Here is a 20,416-nt window from a genome sequence, read left to right as displayed (position 1 = left end):
GAGTTGCTCAGTTGAAAAAAATGTTGCAGTGGCTTAGCTCGGCTATGCCAGGATATGCGTAGCGTTAGCAAAGGTTGAGCTGATTATTCTTAGCTTTCCTGGTTGTCTAGATTGTCAAGGATTAGCTTGATTGTCATGCTTACTGCTGCTCCAATGACACACACAAACGCCAGTCAGAAGCGCAGCGGCTCCAGCGCAGTGTCAGACGGCGACTGCACAGCGAGCGAGCGCCGGCGCCAGTGCGTCTACCACGGCTACGACGTCACTCCTCGGGAATGCGCAGACCGGCGGCGGTGAGTCGCGCGCAGCGGCGGCGGAGTGCGCGAGAGGTGCCGGCTCCGGTGGCTCCGGTGCGCAAGCCGTGTGACATCACTGATCCTTGCGCATGCGCAGCACGGCTCTTGATGTGCCGCGCGAAACGGGCTTGGCTAGGCCAGTGTAGCTAACGCTACAAAATAAGATGACATTATCGAATGACCCCCCCAATATTTTCCGTCAGGGACATTAGTTCCCTGACCCTCCAATATTTACCGGAAGACAGATAAATCACGCTCGGACGCGATACGGAAGACTGGGCTGTCGCCCGCCTTTCTAGCCTTTATTTGGCAACTCTCGGTGCATAGGAATTGCCAAACTTTGTCCCTTTTCAGTGACTGAGCCTTCGCAAACAGCACTTTGTTTTCTCGGGACAGGTGATCGTTTCGTCAGGTGATCGGGTCAGGTGATCAGGTGGTCAGTTGTTGCAGACGAGTGCATTTCGGAAATACGTTACGCGTCAGGATCTTTTCCTTGAGATGCTCAAACGGGTTTTCACCCAAAGGCTGGGCGAGGATGTCAGTGAGGTCGTTGACTATTTCCGACGATAGTGACGAGATCACATTGTAGTACTGCGTTGTCTGCGAAGTGATTCGATGCAGGTGGAATTGCGCTTGAGCCTGTAGAAACCACACCTGGGATTCTGCGTCCAAATGATTGACAGCCGAAAACCTCTGCGATATCGGGGAGGCGAGGGCTTCACGCGGTTGACGGGCTTGACGGGCTTGACATGGCGAGGGCCTGATATGTAGCATTGCTGCTAAATTCGGCCATGCTTTAGTCCTGAGTCTCCACTGTGGAGCGCGAAAGGAAGCACGTCCGAAGCGTAAGCTGTAGAGATCATCACTGGAGCCTACGGTCTTTTACCTCTTTATTTCCTTAGCTGTTGCTCCGTGAGCGCCAATGCCATCGCAAGAGATGCGGACGCTCCAGAGTTTTGCGGAGCGTCTGTAAATTGTCATTAATTTTGTCCTTTGTATGCTGCAGGTTCTTCGGCACTTCCAGGTTTGTTTAAATCGCATCCACTTTTTCATTTCCTTCAATTCCTACGTGTGACGGAACCAACTGCGACTTAGCACTCAAGCCCGTGCTCCTGAGGTCTTTAATCATAGCGCGACATCGCTTAGTCGACTTTTCACGAGGTAAGTCATGATGTCGCCGCTTTTTTTTTTTGAGACGTCAGGGATTAAGGAGGTGCTGCAATTTTTAACAGAAAATGCTTACACTTTAAACATTTGTTCACAAAGCCACATTATCAGCCGACATTATTTTCTTGTCTTGTTAGTATTGTAAACAAAACACTTGATGCCCTAAAACACGTCTCCCGAAGACACAAAACGAGGTAAATAAATGCCGATCGAGTGGAATTTTCACCATAAAACTTGTGCTTTAATTTTCCAACGGAATACTCCCTCTCTGAATATAGAATAGGAACACCAAAAAAACACGTCTTGGATGTATATCCCACTTGTCTACACATACAGTATTCTTAACCTTTCGGGTATTTGTTTACCGCACACAACTAAAGACCAGAAACTCACTTTCTATATTTTAAACGCCGTGCCATTTGTTTTGCAGGTACAAACCGTCAGCAGTTTACGCTGAAGGGCATCGTCCTTGTGCACTTCTAGCTTACTGTCTGGCGAAGCCGCTCTGCGTAAGAAGGTGAATTCGAGCTCTTTTTTCATACGCAGGTTCTCACAACGCTTGAGACACTTCAATATAGTACACTTCTCGTAAGTTCACGTCTGATTTGCACTTTTCATATCTTTTTTTAGATTGCCTGTGGGAAGTGAAAACCCACGTCAAATAATTCAGTGCTGCGCCAATGTCATTTTGAGAAATGTACTATTAATTATAAAATCAGAGTTAACTATCCGAAAAATTCATTTGGATTCAAGTGCCACCAGTTGTGTCCTGTCTACGCAACCTGAGCGTTGCGAAAACCGGAGCTCAAATCATACTTCAGTTTGCTTGTTCACATACAGCAGGGTTGCTGAAATGACCTTATTATGAAATCGGTGAACTGTTATGAGTGGGTTTGTATATCCTGAAAGAAGAACAGAACAAGGCAGCAAAACTCTAATTTAGGCCCTCTTGACGAAACTCCCAAAATCTGATGGCAGATCAAGCTCACAGCTCCACGCGATACCATACGGAAATTTCCCCGAACCGTAGTTTCCGGAGCTTCAAACGAAGCTGTAATGTACTGGCGTTTAGGGCGCAAGAACCTTTGCAAACCTTATGAGGGTGAAATTTTTCTACAAACTGAAACATACCTTGTTGATTCTGTCCGTTTTAAATGATCGATGATTTATAGCTGATAGAAATATATCTTTCTTTCTTTTTGCGGAGATAGAATCGCATCGTCATACCTAATTTTAATACCTAAGTCTTCGTAAAAACTTCCCGGGCTAACCATGTTCCAGTCCTGACTGAACGGGGACATTCCATTACGGCCACAAGTTTGATTCAAATTGTTCGAGCAATTACCTAATAAGGGCAAAAAAAATGTCACAGTTTCGCCCTAAGGGCGAAGCAATGAATGCGATAGCAACACAGCAATGTCATACGAAGTAAGGTGAGCGGCTTTGGTAGCAATATGAATTGTAGTAAACATGAGCTGATTAAGTAAGCAGGTGTGCTGCGGCGTAAGTAGACCGACATGAAGAGAGACTCGATGACCACCAGAAGACGCGTGTGAAACGGTGGTGTTGATGAGAAGCGCTTCCCGTGGGCAGCGCGTGCTAAGGGACACACCTGTAGCGCTGCACTGCCGATCCGGGCAGCATTGCATGTGTAGCGTGCGTTGGAAAATGTCGCCCGACTAGTACTAACTGAATGAACAAGCGTGGTGTGAGCGCGTACAAACAAACACGAATAGATCACGCTGAATGACTGCAGACAACGACTGTCAAAACGCTGGCAGCAAGCATACGCCGCAGCGGGCGAAGGTACGTGCGGTCTATCGCTTCAACGGAAACTGAGCGGCGAATGCACGGCGCATAAAGGTCAGAGCCGTGTGGAGATAAGAGACGATGCGGACGAGCGACGCGCGCGGTTGTTGGCAGAGTAGTAGTGCACCCCCCCCCCACCCCCCCGCTCCCTCCAGCGCTGGCTTCCCGCTTCCTTGCTTGCGCGTGGGAGAGATAAGAGACTGTGCGGACGAAGATTTTATCTATACGGAACCTCACGGCGACGGCGACCGCGACAACGACGGCGACGGCGACGCCGACGGCAGAAATCCGGTTAAAGTGTCCATATAATTGCTATCGCAATAAAACAGACTTGCAAACTTGTTCTTTTTGCTTTCTTTCGGTTCACGCACGGTTGGTCATGTAGGTCGGCTCACGGTTGGTGATGTGAGTCGATGGTTGACTAAGGTTTATAATTACAGTAACAATATGGACACCTTGAAGATCATTCATGTAGACCTGCTAAAATTAGGCTTGGCGCTGTAACATGTTCTTGTAAGAGAACTTTCTGCACAGATACCCTGCGCAACTGCATCTGAGAAGAACAATGGCCGCCAGCAACGCGGACTGCTCGACGCAAACCAGCGATAATGCATTGAAGCTTCGCCGCGTCGAAGGCATCTTGATCACTGAGCGGTTCAACGAGTCTCGGCTGCGATCAGCGATGCAGTACGAGCCGCGGACCGGCGACGTGTTCATCATGGGCTTCCCGAAGACGGGTACAACTTGGTTGCACTTCATGGTGCGGCGCTTGCTCAACAAAGATGACGAGACGCCGCTGGAGAGCGCTGCCGCGTGCGCGCCCGGTGTTTCGTTCCTCGAAATCGCCGGTGCCGGGAACGTCGAGTCACTGCGTAGACCTGGCGCTGTCATCAAGACGCACTTGCTCTTCGAGAACGTGCGCTTCTCGGAAAAGGCCAGGTATAAGCCATATACATGTCTGTCGTATAAGATACTGTTGTTTACTTTAAATGGGAAGCGCCAGCAGCCCTAAGAAAATAGAAAGAGAGATTAGGGCAGGGCAGCTAAGCCGACCGCTTGGATAAAGTCTAGGAGTCTCCCTGCACAGGCGTCGGTGCTCGTCTAACTGATTCTATTTTTTTTTTCTTTTTTGCCATGGGGCGATTCGTAGAGAACAGTCACGCGTAACACAATCGTAGGTGTAAATGACTGCTTTCAACCCGACGAAAACTGGCGCAAAAAGAACATGATAGCGGTATCCAATGCCGATCTTACCTAGTCATGCCTTCCACTCGATTCTAAGCCACTCTTATTATCCACCGTTTACGGTAGACTTATTGATTAAGAGGGCAGGGCGTCGCTCCGACCACTGGCGAAGTGCGAAGAGGAATGGTATCAGAAAAGGCACTGCTACAATATTGCAGCCCAAGAACCCACAGCGCCCGTATTTGTACCTGTAAGCTGTGATGTATAAAGTGCGCGAGCGCTGTGAGCAAAATGGGTGAGCAATAAAATATAGCATGTAAACACATACTGTTTATGTTTCTGCTCCTCCAAGCAGTATCAACAAGCTACGGTTATTATAGCACAGTTTATAGACATGTATAATCATATGATCTAGTGTCATACGCTCGTAAATAGAAACGAAACTGTACTTGACAGTTTAGGCACAAGGGTTTTCTTTTACAAGCCTGGCTTTAGAAACGATCAAACATGTCCTAAATCTTCTGATAGATGGTCAGGTGCCACTGGAAAAGTGTACATGTTTCGGTGGAGTCAGACTAAGTTTCTGCTTTCTTCCCTTGCAAAACCAGTTGATATGCGTCGCACATCACTTTGATAGCTGTGCTTGTTCAGAGATGTTAAACATTGCAGCACACCAAATATTAGAAGAGTACCTCTTATGCGAATGTTCGAATTGCCTTTCGGCCATCGCTCTGACATCGTCCCTTTGCTTACAACATAACCAGGAATAAAAAAGACGGCAGATCCCACGCCCTGTGGGAATCGATGTGATGCGAAGCAGTTTACGGGGAGCCTACCAAGTTAACGAAACAACCATGAAAGCACCAAGACGTACGCGGCTCTTTCATGACCTACATGACATGCATGTCATCACATTCATGTCATGAGTCCTCAGGAGTCCCTTTAGCTACACCTAAGAGACCTTAGGGCGAAAGCCTTAGTCATACTCGTGACTATGACTTGTACCACCATCCTTCAGTGTTTCCTTGACTTACTACCAACGTCCGATCCCATTTCAGTGGTGTTTGAGTATCAATCTTTTTTCGCTGAGTCATTTTCATTTTTGCTCAGTCACTCATGACTGTGACTTCGGCCAACCACCTTAGCCTTTTCCTTCACCTAGTACCCCATCCGAACCCATTCCAGTGGTTTTTGAGTGTTAGTATTTTTTCTGAGTCATTGTCATTTTTGCTGAGTCATACTCATGACTATGAGTTCTACCATCATCCTTTAGTGTTTCCTTCACTTAGTGCCCACGTCCGAACGAATTCCAGTGGTTTTTGAGTGTTAATCTTTTTTCGCTGAGTCACTGTCATTTTACTGAGTCATGCTCATGACTATGACTTCTACCAGCATCCTTTAGTGTTTCCTTCACTTATTACCCACGTCCGAACCCATTTCAGTGTTTTGAGTGGTAATGTTTTTTTTTGCTGAGTCATTGTCATTTTTGCTCAGTCATGCTCATGACTATGACTTATACCACCATCCTCTATTGTTTCCTTCACTTAGTACCAACGTCCGATCCCATTACAGTGGTTTTTGAGTGTCAATCTTATTTCGCAATGTCATTGTCATTTTTGCTCAGTCAAGGTCATGACTATTACTTCGACCAACAACCTTAACCTTTTCCTTCACCTAGTACCCCATCCGAACCCATTCCAGTGGTTTTTGAGTGTTAATATTTTTTGGTTGAGTCATTGTCATTTTTCTCAGTCATGCTTATGACTACGAGTTCTACCATCATCCTTTAGTGTTTCCTTCACTTAGTGCCCACGTCCGAACCAATTCCAGTGGTTTCTTAATGTTAATCTTTTTTCGCAGACTCACTGTCATTCTACTGAGTCATGCTCATGACTATGACTTCTACCAGCATCCTTTAGTGTTTCCTTCACTTTGTACCCACGTCCAATCCTATTTCAGTGGTTTATGAGGGTTAATATTTTTCGCTAGGTCATTGTCATGACCTACATGGCACGCAAGTCATGACATTTATGTCATGACCTATCACTCATGTTCGCCATACACTCATGTCGCACTATACAAGTTTTGGTACCAACCAAATTAACGAAACGGCCATGAAAGCACGAAGACGTAGGCGGCTGTTTCATGACCTACAAGACGCGCATGTCATGACATATCATTTATGTTCGTCACATACTCTTGTCATATAATATGCCAATTTTGGTGCATACCAAGTTAACAAAATGACCATGAGAGCACAAAGTCGTAGGTGGCTAGATGTTCGCCAAGCAGATGTTCGCCAAGAAATGCTTCGCATTTAAAACCCATTGTCTGCATTAAATATGGGGCGAACTGAATTATCTCGCTCTAACCGGAGAGGTAAAAAGTGTAGAGGGCGGCAAAAGTGAGGAGGAGGATAATAGAAAACCGGAGACGGAACAACGCCTCCTAGATAGTGCAAGGCCTGTGCACTTCGATACATGACGTCATGCTACCTCACCCGACTGGGATATAATCTAATGGGTGTGCTCCCAAGTACGCTGGGAGGATTTTGGCGTCACTGTTTTCGTCACGTCAGACTTGGCAATGGTAATTTCGGTCGAAGTAGCATGACGTCATAAAGCAGAGTGCACAGGCCTGCTATCTGGGATGCGTTGGCACGAAGTGCAGGGTCTGGGGAGGAGATAGAAAGGCGACTTATTGGGGTTAGCGCAGCCATCAGTATCCACACGCGGTGTGTCGTCCCTGAGATAATGTGAGGCCTGTGCCGCATTCGCAGTGCGCGCGGTGCGAGCCACCAGACATCTCGGCCGTGGCAGTGTGATATCTGTTTTCACCGTATTATCATTTTCATGCAGTTATTGTTCAGTGCGAGAAGTTCCTCTGCATCAAAATTCCTTGAACGTTATTGCCAGAGGCTATACTGAACGAGTCTCCTCTACTCAGATTTCTCTCACAAGGTTTGCTGTTAATTGCGGGATGGCTTGGAGATAGACAGCAGGGTCACGTAGGAAGGCTATCACTTACTTTGGCACTCTTCTGGGATAGTTTCTGCTAAAACATTTTACACCTCTTAGCTCCCACGCTGATATTCAATGGCGCTTTTGCTGTGCTCTGCGAAGCTAGCCTTCAGACCTTCATTTTCAGATATATCTACGTGCTGCGTAACCCGTACGACACCTGTGTGTCGTTCTACCACCATTTACGAACGAGGAGCTCGGATTTCAGCGACATTAGCTTTGACGACTTCTTCGAGCAGTTCATCGACGGCTATGTTTACCCGGGCGACTACTTTGACCATTTGACATCTTGGCTGGCGCAAAGCTCAAAGGCCAACCTTCTCTTCATCGCGTACGAGGACATAATAAGAGATCCCCGCTCCAGCATCTTGAGGATTGCGGCCTTTCTCGACAAAAGGCTGGAAATGACTCTGAGCAAGGACGAGGCAGGGCTGGACGCATTCTTGCAGGTGAGGCAGTGCCTCCGTCGAGGCAGAAACAAACCGCGAACATTCACACTGTTGACTTTCGACAGAGATCGCTGTCATTGACACAGTACTTGCCTTGTCTGCATATATTTTGTGCATTTATCGCTAAGGCTCCGACATTACGTCGACGTCGTGAAACAAGGCAACAGGGATGAGTCGAGTTAACAGAGCATTGTCCTATGACTCTTACGTTCCGGCGGAATAAAAAGCACGGTGTACAGTCCTTGTCGAAAGGTTGTAATGTCCTGAGTACGATCAGGCCTAAACGCTTGATATCACGAAACATTCTAACACACAAACTTTCTTGACAAAGTGGCCTTTGATTTGCATTATCAATGATTTGTTTTCTCTGACGATATCAATATCTCATGTCGGTAACTTCCACTAATATTACAGTGATCTTCACTTTAAAGTTTGCCTGATGCCTTTCTTGACTTACCACTAAAGTGTATCATTTGCTATTTGAGCGTGACCGCTAATTTCTTTTCTGTGCACTCTGTGGTCGATTTTACCTGTCGAAGCTAGGTAGTCAAGCTTATATATGGTTAAATGCATTTTCATTACTTCCCTCCTATTAGACGATCTCCGCTGATGTCATGAAAGCGATCTTCCTCGACGCCTACGTGGCCAGACAGCGAGACATGCCCAGCGGCTGCAGTCATTCCGAGTCAGCAAACCACAACCATCTAAACGCCCCGTGTGAGCCAGATGAAAGAGCCAGCGGCAGAAGCATTGTCAGGAAAGCAGTTGTCGGAGACTGGAAGAATTACTTCTCGGCGTCTCAGATTGAACGCATGAGTGCCAAAATGGCATCAAAGACTGTCGCACTCAAACAATTGCTTTATGTTCTGTGGAAGAACGCTGACTTGCCATAGACAGCTGATGCTGCGCACACGCTATGTTCGTGCAGCATGATTGCAGCACTTGCATTGATTCGCAAGCATCAAGCTTGAGAATAAATTTACACAAAGTCGAGTTCTATTGTCAATTTCTTGTATTGAACCCATATTGTGCTGCTATGACCACCTAGTTTTTTTATTTCAATTTTTTCTTGTTTCTCTGGTGAATGGAAGCGTGTTTTTCCGACGGTAGGGTGGATTTTTGAAGTAGATGGAAATTATCTGCATGGGAAATTGTGTTGTTCCGGCAAGGCTAGGCTATTGAAAAGGTCTACAAATGGATTATAGTTTATTTCCTTTATATCACATGTAACAATTGATTTAAGACAAGCACCACTTTCGACAACTCTGTCGCATAATCAATTAGTAAAAACGAAAAACATTCCGTTTATAAGATCATCCGAAACTACTAGAGCAAAGCTATAGGAAAACTAATAACTGTAACGACAATGTATTCTTTCTTTAATTCAATGTCGACACTCATGTGATACAAAACAACATTCAAAACGACATACACCATAAATAAGCAGCGACATACATCAAAATGGCATGGCTACGCCGAAAAACACGTTTTTTGCTAAGAGTAACGTAATTATCGAGTCAAAGGCACATAATTGTGAGCATAATAACAAGCAACACAACAAAACATTTCCAAGTTTGCCGTCATAACAGTAAGTGCATTTTTGCAATGTTTTCACCACTTGGGCCATCTGGACATCTTGGGATAAGTGAAAAATAAGCGGTAACCTGCTCAGAAACACTGCGATGGCATACTGTGTCAGCTGGGATCCATACTGCGATCTAATATGAGGAGTAACAAAATCTGAAGTTCTAAAGTTGTAAACGACTTCTTTTACAAACCAATTGTTAAATGCTGCAGGGTCAGTGCAGAACTGTTTATGAATAGCTAATGCAAGTTTAGGTTTTATAAGATTGATTCCGGGTAACACTTAAGCTCTAATCAAATAAAGCAAAGCGTTATCAGGTTGTTCTAGCACAAAATTACTTGAATTGCATGTTTCTGCAGCATGTGTAACATTACGGTATGTTACGGGAAGAAGCGTTGGTATTTTTAAATAGCTATTTAATGGCTGAGCCGAAGCACGCCCAAGAACGTTACACCCAAACCATCCTCGTTGTCTTTCAGACCAGAATCCAAGCCCTCCTCTTCCAACATTACACACTGTTACAATATGAAGGTAATCTGTGAAGCAGAACATCTGTAAAATAGACAATACTGCAAACAGGACTGTGTAAGCGAATAGTAACGCGTAATTTGAAGCCGCAGCGGCAGGTAATCTTTATATTTGTGCAAGGGATCTGAGGATTTTATATGGATGGACGTAGGGCCACCACTTGTGCATTCCCGCTAAGATTCTCAATAGAAACAACCCTAAGAAACTTAATCGATGAGACACACTGTAGAGCTCTGTCATTATATTGCAGGTTAAAAGACATGATTTTTCTATCTTCCCAATTAAAATAATATACTTTGTTTCACTAACATTCACGTACTCTTCGGGTTTATTCGTGCTGATAGTTGCGTCAACCAGACGTAGTGTTCTCTTTCCAAGCTACGACTGTTTTCCCCTGCGGAAAAATACGTTTGTGTCGTCTCCATATTGAATGGCTTGTTGTGGTAACTGAATGTTATTAAAGTCATTTAGGTCAAGCATAAATCAGACTGTTCCCTGAATAGAACTTTCCAGTACGACGTAGGTAATGACATGTGTATGAACACTCCACCAAAGACCCAGTTTGAATGACTGCACTGAAAACACTTTGTCCGCCGTATTTCCATATCACGTCCCGATATCAGTGTTTCCTTCAAAGACGTAAACCAAGTCCGTCAGAAATTTATTTTGGGTAGTTTACTGAGGCCATCATGCGGATATCTTACATAGATTTGTGACTCACTCCTGCAGAAAGGTCCTCCAGAAAATTTTCAGTGTTTCAGTTTCCGCTTGAGAGTGTGTTTATATTGTTACGTGAAAGCACAGTAGGTAAACTATTTACATGGTGTACTTACAAAGGGTAGCAAGCACTGGCCAAAATGAAACCCAGCCAATATCAAAACAAGGCATGTCGTCGTCCTCAGAGCAGCCAGTGACCGCTTATGGGTACGCCTCACTAAATTCGATTGTCTACATCATCGTCATCGAATAGCACGTAACATGACCCCAGCGGCAGCAGCGCCGAGCCGGCGTCACGAAGGATCCGGAGCAGAGCAAGGACGGTAATCTTTAAGTCTAAAAACGTGGACGACGTGCGTGGGCAACGGACCAGAAGATGTTGTGAGACTGGCGAACACAATCTCGTACGTGGCGTCAGTCACTTGTCGAAGGACGCGGTATGGGCCCGTGTAGCGAGAAAGGTGTTTTTCACAAAGGCCCATACGTCGGCAGGGGTCCAAAGGAGCACGAGGGCATCCGGAGCAAAACGGTCGTCGTGGTGTCGCTTGTTGTAAAGGCGCTTCTGATTGTCTTGAGGAGCAGCAAGTCTACTACGGGCTAGCCATCTGCCGCGCGCAATCAGTCCGGGCAATGGCGTCGCGTGCATATTCACTAGTCGAAGTTGCAGGAGAAGGAAGGAAGGTGTCCATCGGTAAAGTTCGTTCACATCCAAACAAAAGGGGAAAGGGAGAGAATCAAGCAGTGTAGGGTAAGGTCCCAATCATGGTGGTCCGTCGACACGTACTTGGGGAGCATATATGTTAGAGTCCGATTCAAGCGCTCGGTGAGCCCGTTCGTTTGGGGATGGTATGACGTGGTAATCTTGCGATGTGTGTAACAGCCGCGCACGATATCTTCGATGACTTTTGACATGAAGGTACGGTATTGATCAGTCAGCAATTAATGTGGGGCACCATGGACTAACATGACGTCACGGAGGAGAAAGTCCGCCGCGTCTTTAGCACAGATCGTCACCAGTCGTCGCGTCATTGCGTAGCGCATCGGTAATCGGTAGCGATGGCAGCCCACTTGTATCCTGAAGCAGACGTTGGAAAGGGTCCGAGAAGGTAGACACTTACATGGAAGAAGTGCTCAGGGGGGACGTCAATGGGCTGAAGATAGCATGCAGGCAGCATAGACGGTTTCTTTCGCCGTTGACAAAGCTCGCAGGCGCTGACATAACACCACACTGAGCGGGCTATAGGCCAAGCCAATAGAAGCGACGTCGCACGCAGTCATGTGACCGAGTAACACCAAGGTGGCCAGGGGCCTGGGTGTCGTGAAGCTCACGAAAAACTGTGGAGCAGAGGTGGGATGGTATAACTAGGAGAAGGTCAGAACCATCAGGGTACACGTTCCGCCGATATAAGGTACTACCCTTCAGGGTGAACATGCGCACAGAGACGTCGCTGGGAGAGGATTCCAGGCACTCCATTATTTATCTTAAGTAGCCATTATGACGCTATTCATCGGCGATGTTAAGCAACTGGCTCACGGAAAAGATGCAATCGAGGGATTGAGTGCGCAAAGAATCACAGTAGACCACAGGGTAGCGGGACAAGCAATCCGCATCTTTGTGCAGGCTCCCTTGTCTTATATACCACCGTGTAGGCGTACTCTTGCAGGCGCAGAGCCCATCAATCGGGTCTGCCTGTAGGATCTTTCAAAGAGGCGAGCCAACAAAGGCCGCAGTGGTCGGAAACTACTGTGAACGGTCGGCCAAACAGATAAGGGTGAAATTTTGAAACTGCCATACCAGAGCGAGGCACTCACGTTCGCTAATGGAGTAATTTCGCTTCGATGCGGACAGCAGCCTCCTGGCATAAGTGATGACGCAGTTCGCTCGACGTTCACGTTGGGCTAAGACACTGCCTATCCTGTAACCACTCGTGTTGGTGTGGACTTCGGTTTGAGCGGACAGGTCGAAGTGCGCCAAAATGGGAGGCGTTGTGAGGAGTGTGGTCAAATCGGAGAAAGCCGCGGCTTGTGCAGGACCCCCGGTAAAAGGGGCGTATGTGAGCGCTTTCGCAATCACTGCAAAATTCTTCACAAACCGCCGAAAATAGGAGCAGAGCCCCACAAAGCTGCGAACACCTTTGGCAAACCTTGGCACAGGACAGTCTTTCGCGGCTAGAATTTTCTCTGAGTGAGGTTGTACGCCGGCAGCGTCCACAATATGGCAAAAGATTCTAATGCGGCGACGGCCAAAACGGCGTGAAATAAACCGAAGTCCCACACGGTGGAAGACGTAAAGCATTGCTAATAGGTCTTAGAGTTGTGTATAGAACGTAGGCGAAAACACAATCACGTCGTCTAGATAACACAAGCACGTATACTACTTGAGCGCATGGAGGATCTTTCAAAGTGGCGAGCCAACAAAGGCCGCAGTGGTCGGAAACTACTGTGAACGGTCGGCCAAACAGATAAGGGTGAAATTTTGAAACTGCCATACCAGAGCGAGGCACTCACGTTCGCTAATGGAGTAATTTCGCTTCGATGTGGTTGGATAATTACAAAGACCGAAAGGCATGACCTTGAACTGATAAAGCCCATCAGGAGTTACAAAAGCGGTGTTTTCTCGGTCCATTGGGTCCACAGCAATCTGCCAATAGCCAGATTGAAGGTCGATAGAAGAGAAATAAGCAGCGCCATATAGGCAATAAGGGCATCATCAATTCGTGGTAACGGGTAAGCGTCTTTCTTTGTAATGTTGTTGAGGTGGCGATAGTCCGCGCAAAAGCGCCACGAACCATCTTTCTTTCTAAAACAACAGGGGATGCCCCGGGACTAGAGGTTGGCCTGATAATATCCTTCAGGATCAGAATCAGAAAGCATCAGGAAGCGTCTTGTTGACTTCCTGCTTAATAACGCTTCGCTCAGACGCAGAAACTCGATAGGGGCGCCGGTGAACAGGGCTGGCATAACCTGTATGCATGCGATGCGCGACAACAGACGTCTGGTCCAAAGGCCCATTACTGAAGTCAAAAATGTCGTGGTATGATTCGAGAATACGTCGAAGGGCTGCCGTATGCTCAGGCGGAAAGTCTTCGACAATCATGCTGCGAATTTAGCCGCTGCCACAAGTTGTCGACGTCGCAGTGCCCGTCGGAAGACGTCTAGCATCCAGCGCACAAGCTTCGAGCTGAAAGTCTTGCAGGGGGCAAAGGTGGACTACGGAAAGCCCCTGTGGCAGGACTTACTTAATTAAGCCAAAATTCAAAAGCGAAAGCAGGTTCTGTTAGCCGTAATTCTCAGGACCGTGTAGGGCGCAGTGAGGTCGTGCGTGAGCAGGACGTCAGTAAGAGGCGTCACGCTGTAGTCGCCATCTGGAACAGCCGGTGAACCTGACACTTCAACATACATCTCGGGTTTGGATGGTAGGTGAACAAATCTGCAATGTAAGCGAGACGGAGGAGGTGGGTCACTGGGTTCACAGAGGCCAGGCAGTTCAAAGCGACTACCGTGCCCTCAACGCGCGCACCGTCCCTGATCGCTATTCCCTCTCCCACATTCACGACTTCTCTGCCAACCTAGCGGGAGCAGTGATATTCAGCAAGATAGATTTCGTAAAGGCCTACCACCAGAATGCGGTTGAACCAGCGGCCATCCCCAAGACCGCAATTGTACCACTGTTCAAGTTTTTCGAGTACGTTCGCATGCCGTTCAGCTTCGAGAAACGCTGCTCAGACGTTCCAGAGGTAACCGGGGACTCCCCTTAAGCGGAGGATACCGGTGGCGCAATCAATTAGAGCAGAATGGGCAGAAATAAAATCAAGTCTAAGTATGAGGTCGTGAGGCCACTGCGCAAGGACAGCAAAAATAACAATGGTAGCAACGGTAACCCGAGCTGTGCACATTCCAACAACAATGGTCGTCGCACAATCAGCGACACGCACGACTCGGGTCGTGGCAGGAGGCAGGATCTTCATGCGGCGACGAAAACTGGCACTCATGACAGAGACATGCCCCCTAGTATCAACCAAAGCTCTTACAGGGACGCTGTGCACGTGGACTTCTACAACGTTCTGGTGGGCACGTAAGTGCAAGAGACGTTTTTGGGTCAAAGTAGACAGTCATCTCTGGGAAGCTGCGCACCTCCAGAAGCTGCAGAAGCGCAGTCTAGTTTTCCGACGAGAAGTGACGGCTAATGGTACGTGCACACTAGCGGCAAAACGCGCGCGGCGCGCCGCCGGCGGCAAGACGCGCGCCGCGAAAGCAGCCGCGAAACGGGTTTTTCTTGCCGCGGCATGGATCGCTCCCAGACCGATATTTTGCGGTTTGCCGCGTGCCGCGAATGAAGGAGACCAATGAGCCTCTTCGATTATCCGTCTCTGACAGTCCCGGACTGTCGGAGAAGCTGCACACGCACCGCTCATTGGCTGAAAGCACTGCATCGGGCAGTCCGGGACTGTCAGGGACGGATAATAGAAGAGGCCCAATGAGAGCGGCCCGCTTCCGAGACGTGCGCGCGGGAAACTGGTGCCATGCGGACCCGCCCGACCGCGTGTTTCTAGTTTCGCACTATCACCTTCACGCGTCAGCTCCCGGATAGTTCGAGAAGGGGAGAGGAGTCTAGTCTGTCACGTGATTGCCGCAGCGGCGCGCCGCCAGTTGGTGTGGCCGCCCTGCCGCTGCTGCGTTTTGCCGCCGGCGGAGCGCCGCGCGCATTTTGGCGCTAGTGTGTACGTACGTGCCATAAAGGACGGCGAAGGAGAGCGGCGGCGAGTCGGTGAACGAGATGGACGGCGATGCGGCGGGGGCGACTGGGCGAAGCGGGTAGCTTCCTCAGGGACATTGGGTGCAGAGGATTCGGTGCGGGGCGGATATCAGCTTGCAATTCGGAAGGGACCAGAGGAAGTGGCAGATGGGCTATGGTAATGAGAGGGGAACTGTCTGCGGCAATAGCGAGCGATATGTCCAGCTCGCCTGCAGCGGGAACATATCGGCTTAACGTCGGCTGTTCTCCACTCAGACGGCTTTCTGGAACGATGAAGGGCGTACGGTCGGCGACGAGACCTGTCTGCAGAGACAAGGGCGGCGTCAGAACTGTTCATGGCACAGACAGTTAAGTAGAAGCCACGGTTCGCAAATTCCTGGTGAACAACAGCCTGAATCAATGAAACAGCCGGCATAGAGGTTTCGTATACCGTGGGTTTATAAAAGCTGGATATGTGGCCTCGAGTTCTCGGCCGACGATGTGCGTCCCGTGGTCTGATGGGGATGGCTGACAAGGTGTTGCCTCGCAGGACGACGTTGCAGCGGTATTCGGTAGACGCTCGAACTGAGGCGAGATGCGTTGGCATTTCGCTTGCTCTAGACGACGGCACTTTTTGATGTCACTGTCAACGGTGGTCACATTGGTGAACACGAGCAGATTGAACGCGTCGTCTGCGATACCCTTCAAAATGTGGGCAATCTTGTCAGCCTCGGACATCTTCTCATCAGCTTGTAAACACAAGGGCAGCACGTTCTGTATGTATGTCAAATAAGGCTCAGTTGTCCTCTGGGTATACGTACCGCCAGTTGTTTCTTGGCGGCAAGCTGTCGCCCAAACGGGTTGCCGAAAAGGTCGCGGATGTGCTGCTTGAACGTGTCCCAGCTGTTAAAATTTTCCTCGCGGGTCAAGTTATCGGTCTCGCCCTGACCGCCGCCGCGTCCCAACGGATCCCGCGTCCCAACGGATCACGGTCGACGGTTAGGCAGAATGGCTGAAGCCTCTACCCCGTCATCTATTTGACGGGTGCAAATAAAGTATCTTCTCTCTCTCTCTCTCTCTCTCGCTCTCTCGCGGGTCCGAAACCAGACGTGAGGGGTTCCACCGAGGTAAAATATGACCACGGTCAATATTATTGTTGGACCATAGCCATTCTGTTTTCTGATACGCTCAGACATGCTGATCCACTCTACCACGTCAACGCTGTTTGCCCCGGAAAAGGTCCCTGGGCGATGGTCGCAGGCGTAGCTGGAGGCGACGTCTCCTCACCTGTCGGCATGGTGGTAGATTCGAGGTGGCGTCCGCTGCGAAGCTCCGTCATCAGAAGTTCCCTGCACTTCCACCAAATAAGTGTAACGTGGAGGCACAGTAGGTAAACACGGTGTATTTACAAAGGGTAGCAAGCACTGGTCAACATGGAACCCAGCCAACATCAAAACAAGGCACGTCGTCATCCTCAGACCAGCCAGCGACCACTTATGCGTACGTCCCACTAAATCCAAGTGTCTACATCATCGTCTTCGAATAAAACGTAGCAATATGTTTCAATTTTAAAAAGCTAACTTTATTTTAGAGGGACGCAACTATGAAAGACACACCGATGGAAAAGGAAAAAGAAAGTCCGCCTCCATTCCAGCCTGTGAAAGTGGATGTATAGCGAAGCTCTTGCCAACGTTAGACAAGCACAGCCGAAGTTAGACGACTTTATACTAGCACCACGACCACAAGTGACGTACGTCACGCGCGCACGCACGTGTGCGGAAGTGCAACCTACATCCGCATTCGTCTAGGCCCTCCACCAAGCGCAAATGCCTTCTTGAACTAAATGAATATTTGAAAGTAAAGTGCGTCAGAAAACAAGCTGCAGACATGATAGCTTCGGACTGTTATTCGAATATACTAAAAAACATAAACGCGGCACGCTGGAACTGCAAGCCAACGCCTTTTTCACGCTGCTGTTTGAAGTATGTCTGAGTGCCCAGCGGCCGCTAGGTGGCGGTGTCGTATTTGGACAGGTTTTGGATGTTTGTAGCGGACGGACGTGTTTTTCCGGGGTTCCGTTGTGGCGACAAAAACATGAGTGTTATGCGCATGCTTTGAGCTTGCTTATGTTTTTTATTGGCCGTTTTTTTATTTTATTAGTAATTTGCTAGTTTTTTTTCTTTCGTTGCGCGGGTGTGGTTTGTGTATATTTCGGTTTGCAGCATACTCAGAGCGTCTTTACGTGCCACGAGTTTCAACACGTGTGGGACGCTAAGTATTTATAGTGTTTCAATAGTAGTTTGGAAATAGCAAGACTGTTTGCTATTAATGGTTTTAGTGTGTGTGCATTGGTATCTGGAATACAGTAGAGTCGCGTTCATAGGTTTAAAGAAATGTCACAGTATCTCCCGAAAAGCGAAGCATAAATTGCGATGGCAAATTAGTAGAGAGCCATATACGGAGTATGGATAGTAGTTTCATCGGCTGCATAAACTTGGACACATTCGCTTACTAACTGAATTAACAAGCATGGTGCAGGCGCGCACAAGCACACATGAATAGACCCCACTCGACGACCGCAGACAACCACTGTCAAAACGCTGGCGTTAGCAAGCGCAGCCGCCGCAGCGGGCGAAGGTTTGTGCGGTGTATCGCTTCAACGGAAACTGAGTGGCGAAAGCACAGCACATACAAAGGTAAGAGCCGAGTGGAGATCGCTTTCAAGATACGGTGCACGAGACAGCCCGCAGCGGCGCAAAGTACGCAGTTGCTGGCAGAGTAAAAGCCTCACCCCCTCTCTCTCGCGCTGCCTTCCCGCTTTCCTCCTTTCGCGTTGGAGATTGAGTCGCCAGTTCCCCTTACGCCCGGTCGCAAGATACGCATTTGGGGCCGCAACACAGCGTTGCACCACCCTCCCTCCCTCCCTCACTCCCATTTCCCCGCGGCCTTTCGCGCGACGCCAGAAGTCACGGTTGCTCTCCGCCATGCGTTCACTCTCTGTGAAAACGCGCTTCTCTCGCACGCTTTCACTCGCACATACAGCATATGGCGCGCGGTGATGATTTTATCGCCCCTGGACTTGATACGGAAGCTCACGGCGACGGCGACGCTGACGGCAGCAATCCGCTTGGAGTGTCCATATAATTGCTATCGAAATAAAACGCAGTGGAAAACGTACTAAGCGGGAGAACATACGATCCGAAGCATATAAAAATTTCGCAGGCTTAACTATAGTTGGAAGCTCGTTGCTGCACTAGACGCTGACGCGTGTCGAACTGGTGGGGCTCCGGTGGCCTGACACCCGTTTTGGTGTTTTCCTATTGCGTAATGTTTTAGGACGGCGACGGGAAACTGAACCGAAATCGAGCTGGTCAGCAACGCTGGACGCCGCCGAAGCGAAGCGTTACGATCGCATCCCGCTTCCTGCCGCAAATACAGCGGCGTGTTTGTGTTGTCGCCTACAAAAAGCGTGCAGCGCGCTTCTACGTACGAACAGGGGTGCTATGTATGATGCGCCGAGTTTGGCGAAACTCGGGATCTTCAGGAGCTCTGGCGACGCCCCAAGATGAAAGAACTAATGGTAACAAAACAAAGATTGTCCGTCAGCACGCCTCCAGTTTCATTGGTTTATCAAGATTCACTCTGGGTGGCTTTCATCCCTTGGGCGTTGCTATATGGGCGGTCGACAAACTGAGACTCACGTGATGATACGGTCGGTGCATGGTCGTGCCCTCTTTCACTTGTTTGTCGTTCCACCGAGTGCGTTGCAGACACAAGCAAGTTATAAAATAAATGCATTTAGTACAATAACATTAGCCACATTAACGTGGGTTATAAGCATTTTAAAGTTTGCAAGATGTACCCTGATTGTGTATTAGACTAATTCGTAGTTTAATACGTTTCGTGTTATACCATCAGGGGACGCTCGCTCCCTTTTTTTCGTCTTGATTGGATTGGCGCGGCTCGCTACGTGCTTGCGCTAGCATTTCCGAGCACACATTGGTGTGCGCTTGGTTTTCGCACTGGGCTTTCAACTAATCGCTCATTGCTCCTCCTCTTTCCTCTGGATTGAATTGATGAGGCTCGCTACGTGTTTGTGCTCCCATTTCCGAGCACAAATTGGTGTGCCCCTGGTTTTCACTCTAGGCTTTAAACAGATCGCTTGTTGCTCAAGCTAAAGTAAGGCTGCGAGACGAAGTGAGCGTCGGCTAGCAGAGAAGTGGTTTGCCTCGCGCTTACCGCTTAAGCACTCGGGAATGCCGGAAAGCACACATACAAGGGTCAGAAAACTACGCTTTATTTTCTTTTACTTTATGATGCACCTTCATACCGGCTAGTGCTGAGCGATGGCTACTAACAACAGCAGGAAAGAATCTTTATACTGGGTAGCCCGAGAGATCCATGGCTTCTAACAAACACAAGAAAGGGTCTTTGCAGCTGATGTGGCTATTGACGGGCACCACATCCATCCAAGGTGGGACACCAGCATCGGTGCAGTTGCCCTGTACCCACCGCTGACGAGATGGCGCTTCACTTTTTTTTACAATAACTTTCTAATTTTTTGCGTGCGAACGTCCGTGATGGGGTCCACGAAGTTCACGCTGTGGTTGACTGTCTCCTAGTGCAGATTGATACATAGCTCCATTAGCATCCACTAAATTTTGGATACAGTTGTATGTGGTCAATTCGTCAATATTAATGGTCCCCGGTTGAACATTAGCTACAATAATGGCGCCTAGTGTCGCCGCCTTTCGTCGAACGACCTTGAAAAGTCGCAGCACCCCTTTGGTCGCGCAGACCATGCCGAAGACCCATGGGCCGTCATCTTTAACACCGCCCCAATTTTGGCGGCTCGGCGGAACTTTGTCGCCCATCATTAGGCGGCCTCGATTGTACTTTTCCTCGCCGCGAAGAAGGCACTCGCA

At 48.5% G+C, this 20,416-nt stretch overlaps 2 protein-coding genes across 3 annotated transcripts in view; both read left to right on the top strand.

Annotated features, from left to right (window-relative positions):
• Positions 1-1,107: 1,107 nt before the first annotated feature.
• LOC119450459 (sulfotransferase 1C2) overlaps positions 1,108-20,416 on the top strand; it is a 233,226-nt gene continuing 213,917 nt past the window's right edge. The window contains exon 1 of the mRNA XM_049665891.1: positions 1,108-1,141. The gene's annotated coding sequence lies outside the window, so the exon portion shown is untranslated. The remainder of the gene's footprint in view (positions 1,142-20,416) is intronic.
• LOC119448222 (sulfotransferase 1B1) lies at positions 1,923-8,919 on the top strand. 2 transcript variants are annotated; one of them, XM_049665886.1, is made up of 4 exons: positions 1,923-2,051; positions 3,807-4,211; positions 7,605-7,926; positions 8,523-8,919. In XM_049665886.1, exons 2-4 carry the CDS (start codon positions 3,838-3,840, stop codon positions 8,817-8,819), a joined length of 993 nt encoding a protein of 330 aa, XP_049521843.1. In that variant the 5' UTR covers positions 1,923-2,051; positions 3,807-3,837; the 3' UTR covers positions 8,820-8,919. The 2 variants fall into 2 exon arrangements, with proteins under 2 accessions (XP_049521843.1, XP_037567572.1); XM_037711644.2 differs by lacking the exon at positions 1,923-2,051 and having other exon boundaries at positions 3,725-4,211.

Source organism: Dermacentor silvarum, chromosome 4, assembly GCF_013339745.2.
Source record: "Dermacentor silvarum isolate Dsil-2018 chromosome 4, BIME_Dsil_1.4, whole genome shotgun sequence".
Taxonomy (NCBI): domain Eukaryota; kingdom Metazoa; phylum Arthropoda; class Arachnida; order Ixodida; family Ixodidae; genus Dermacentor; species Dermacentor silvarum.
Note: the sequence above shows the minus strand (reverse complement) of the source record. Positions and strands in the feature narration are given on the sequence as shown.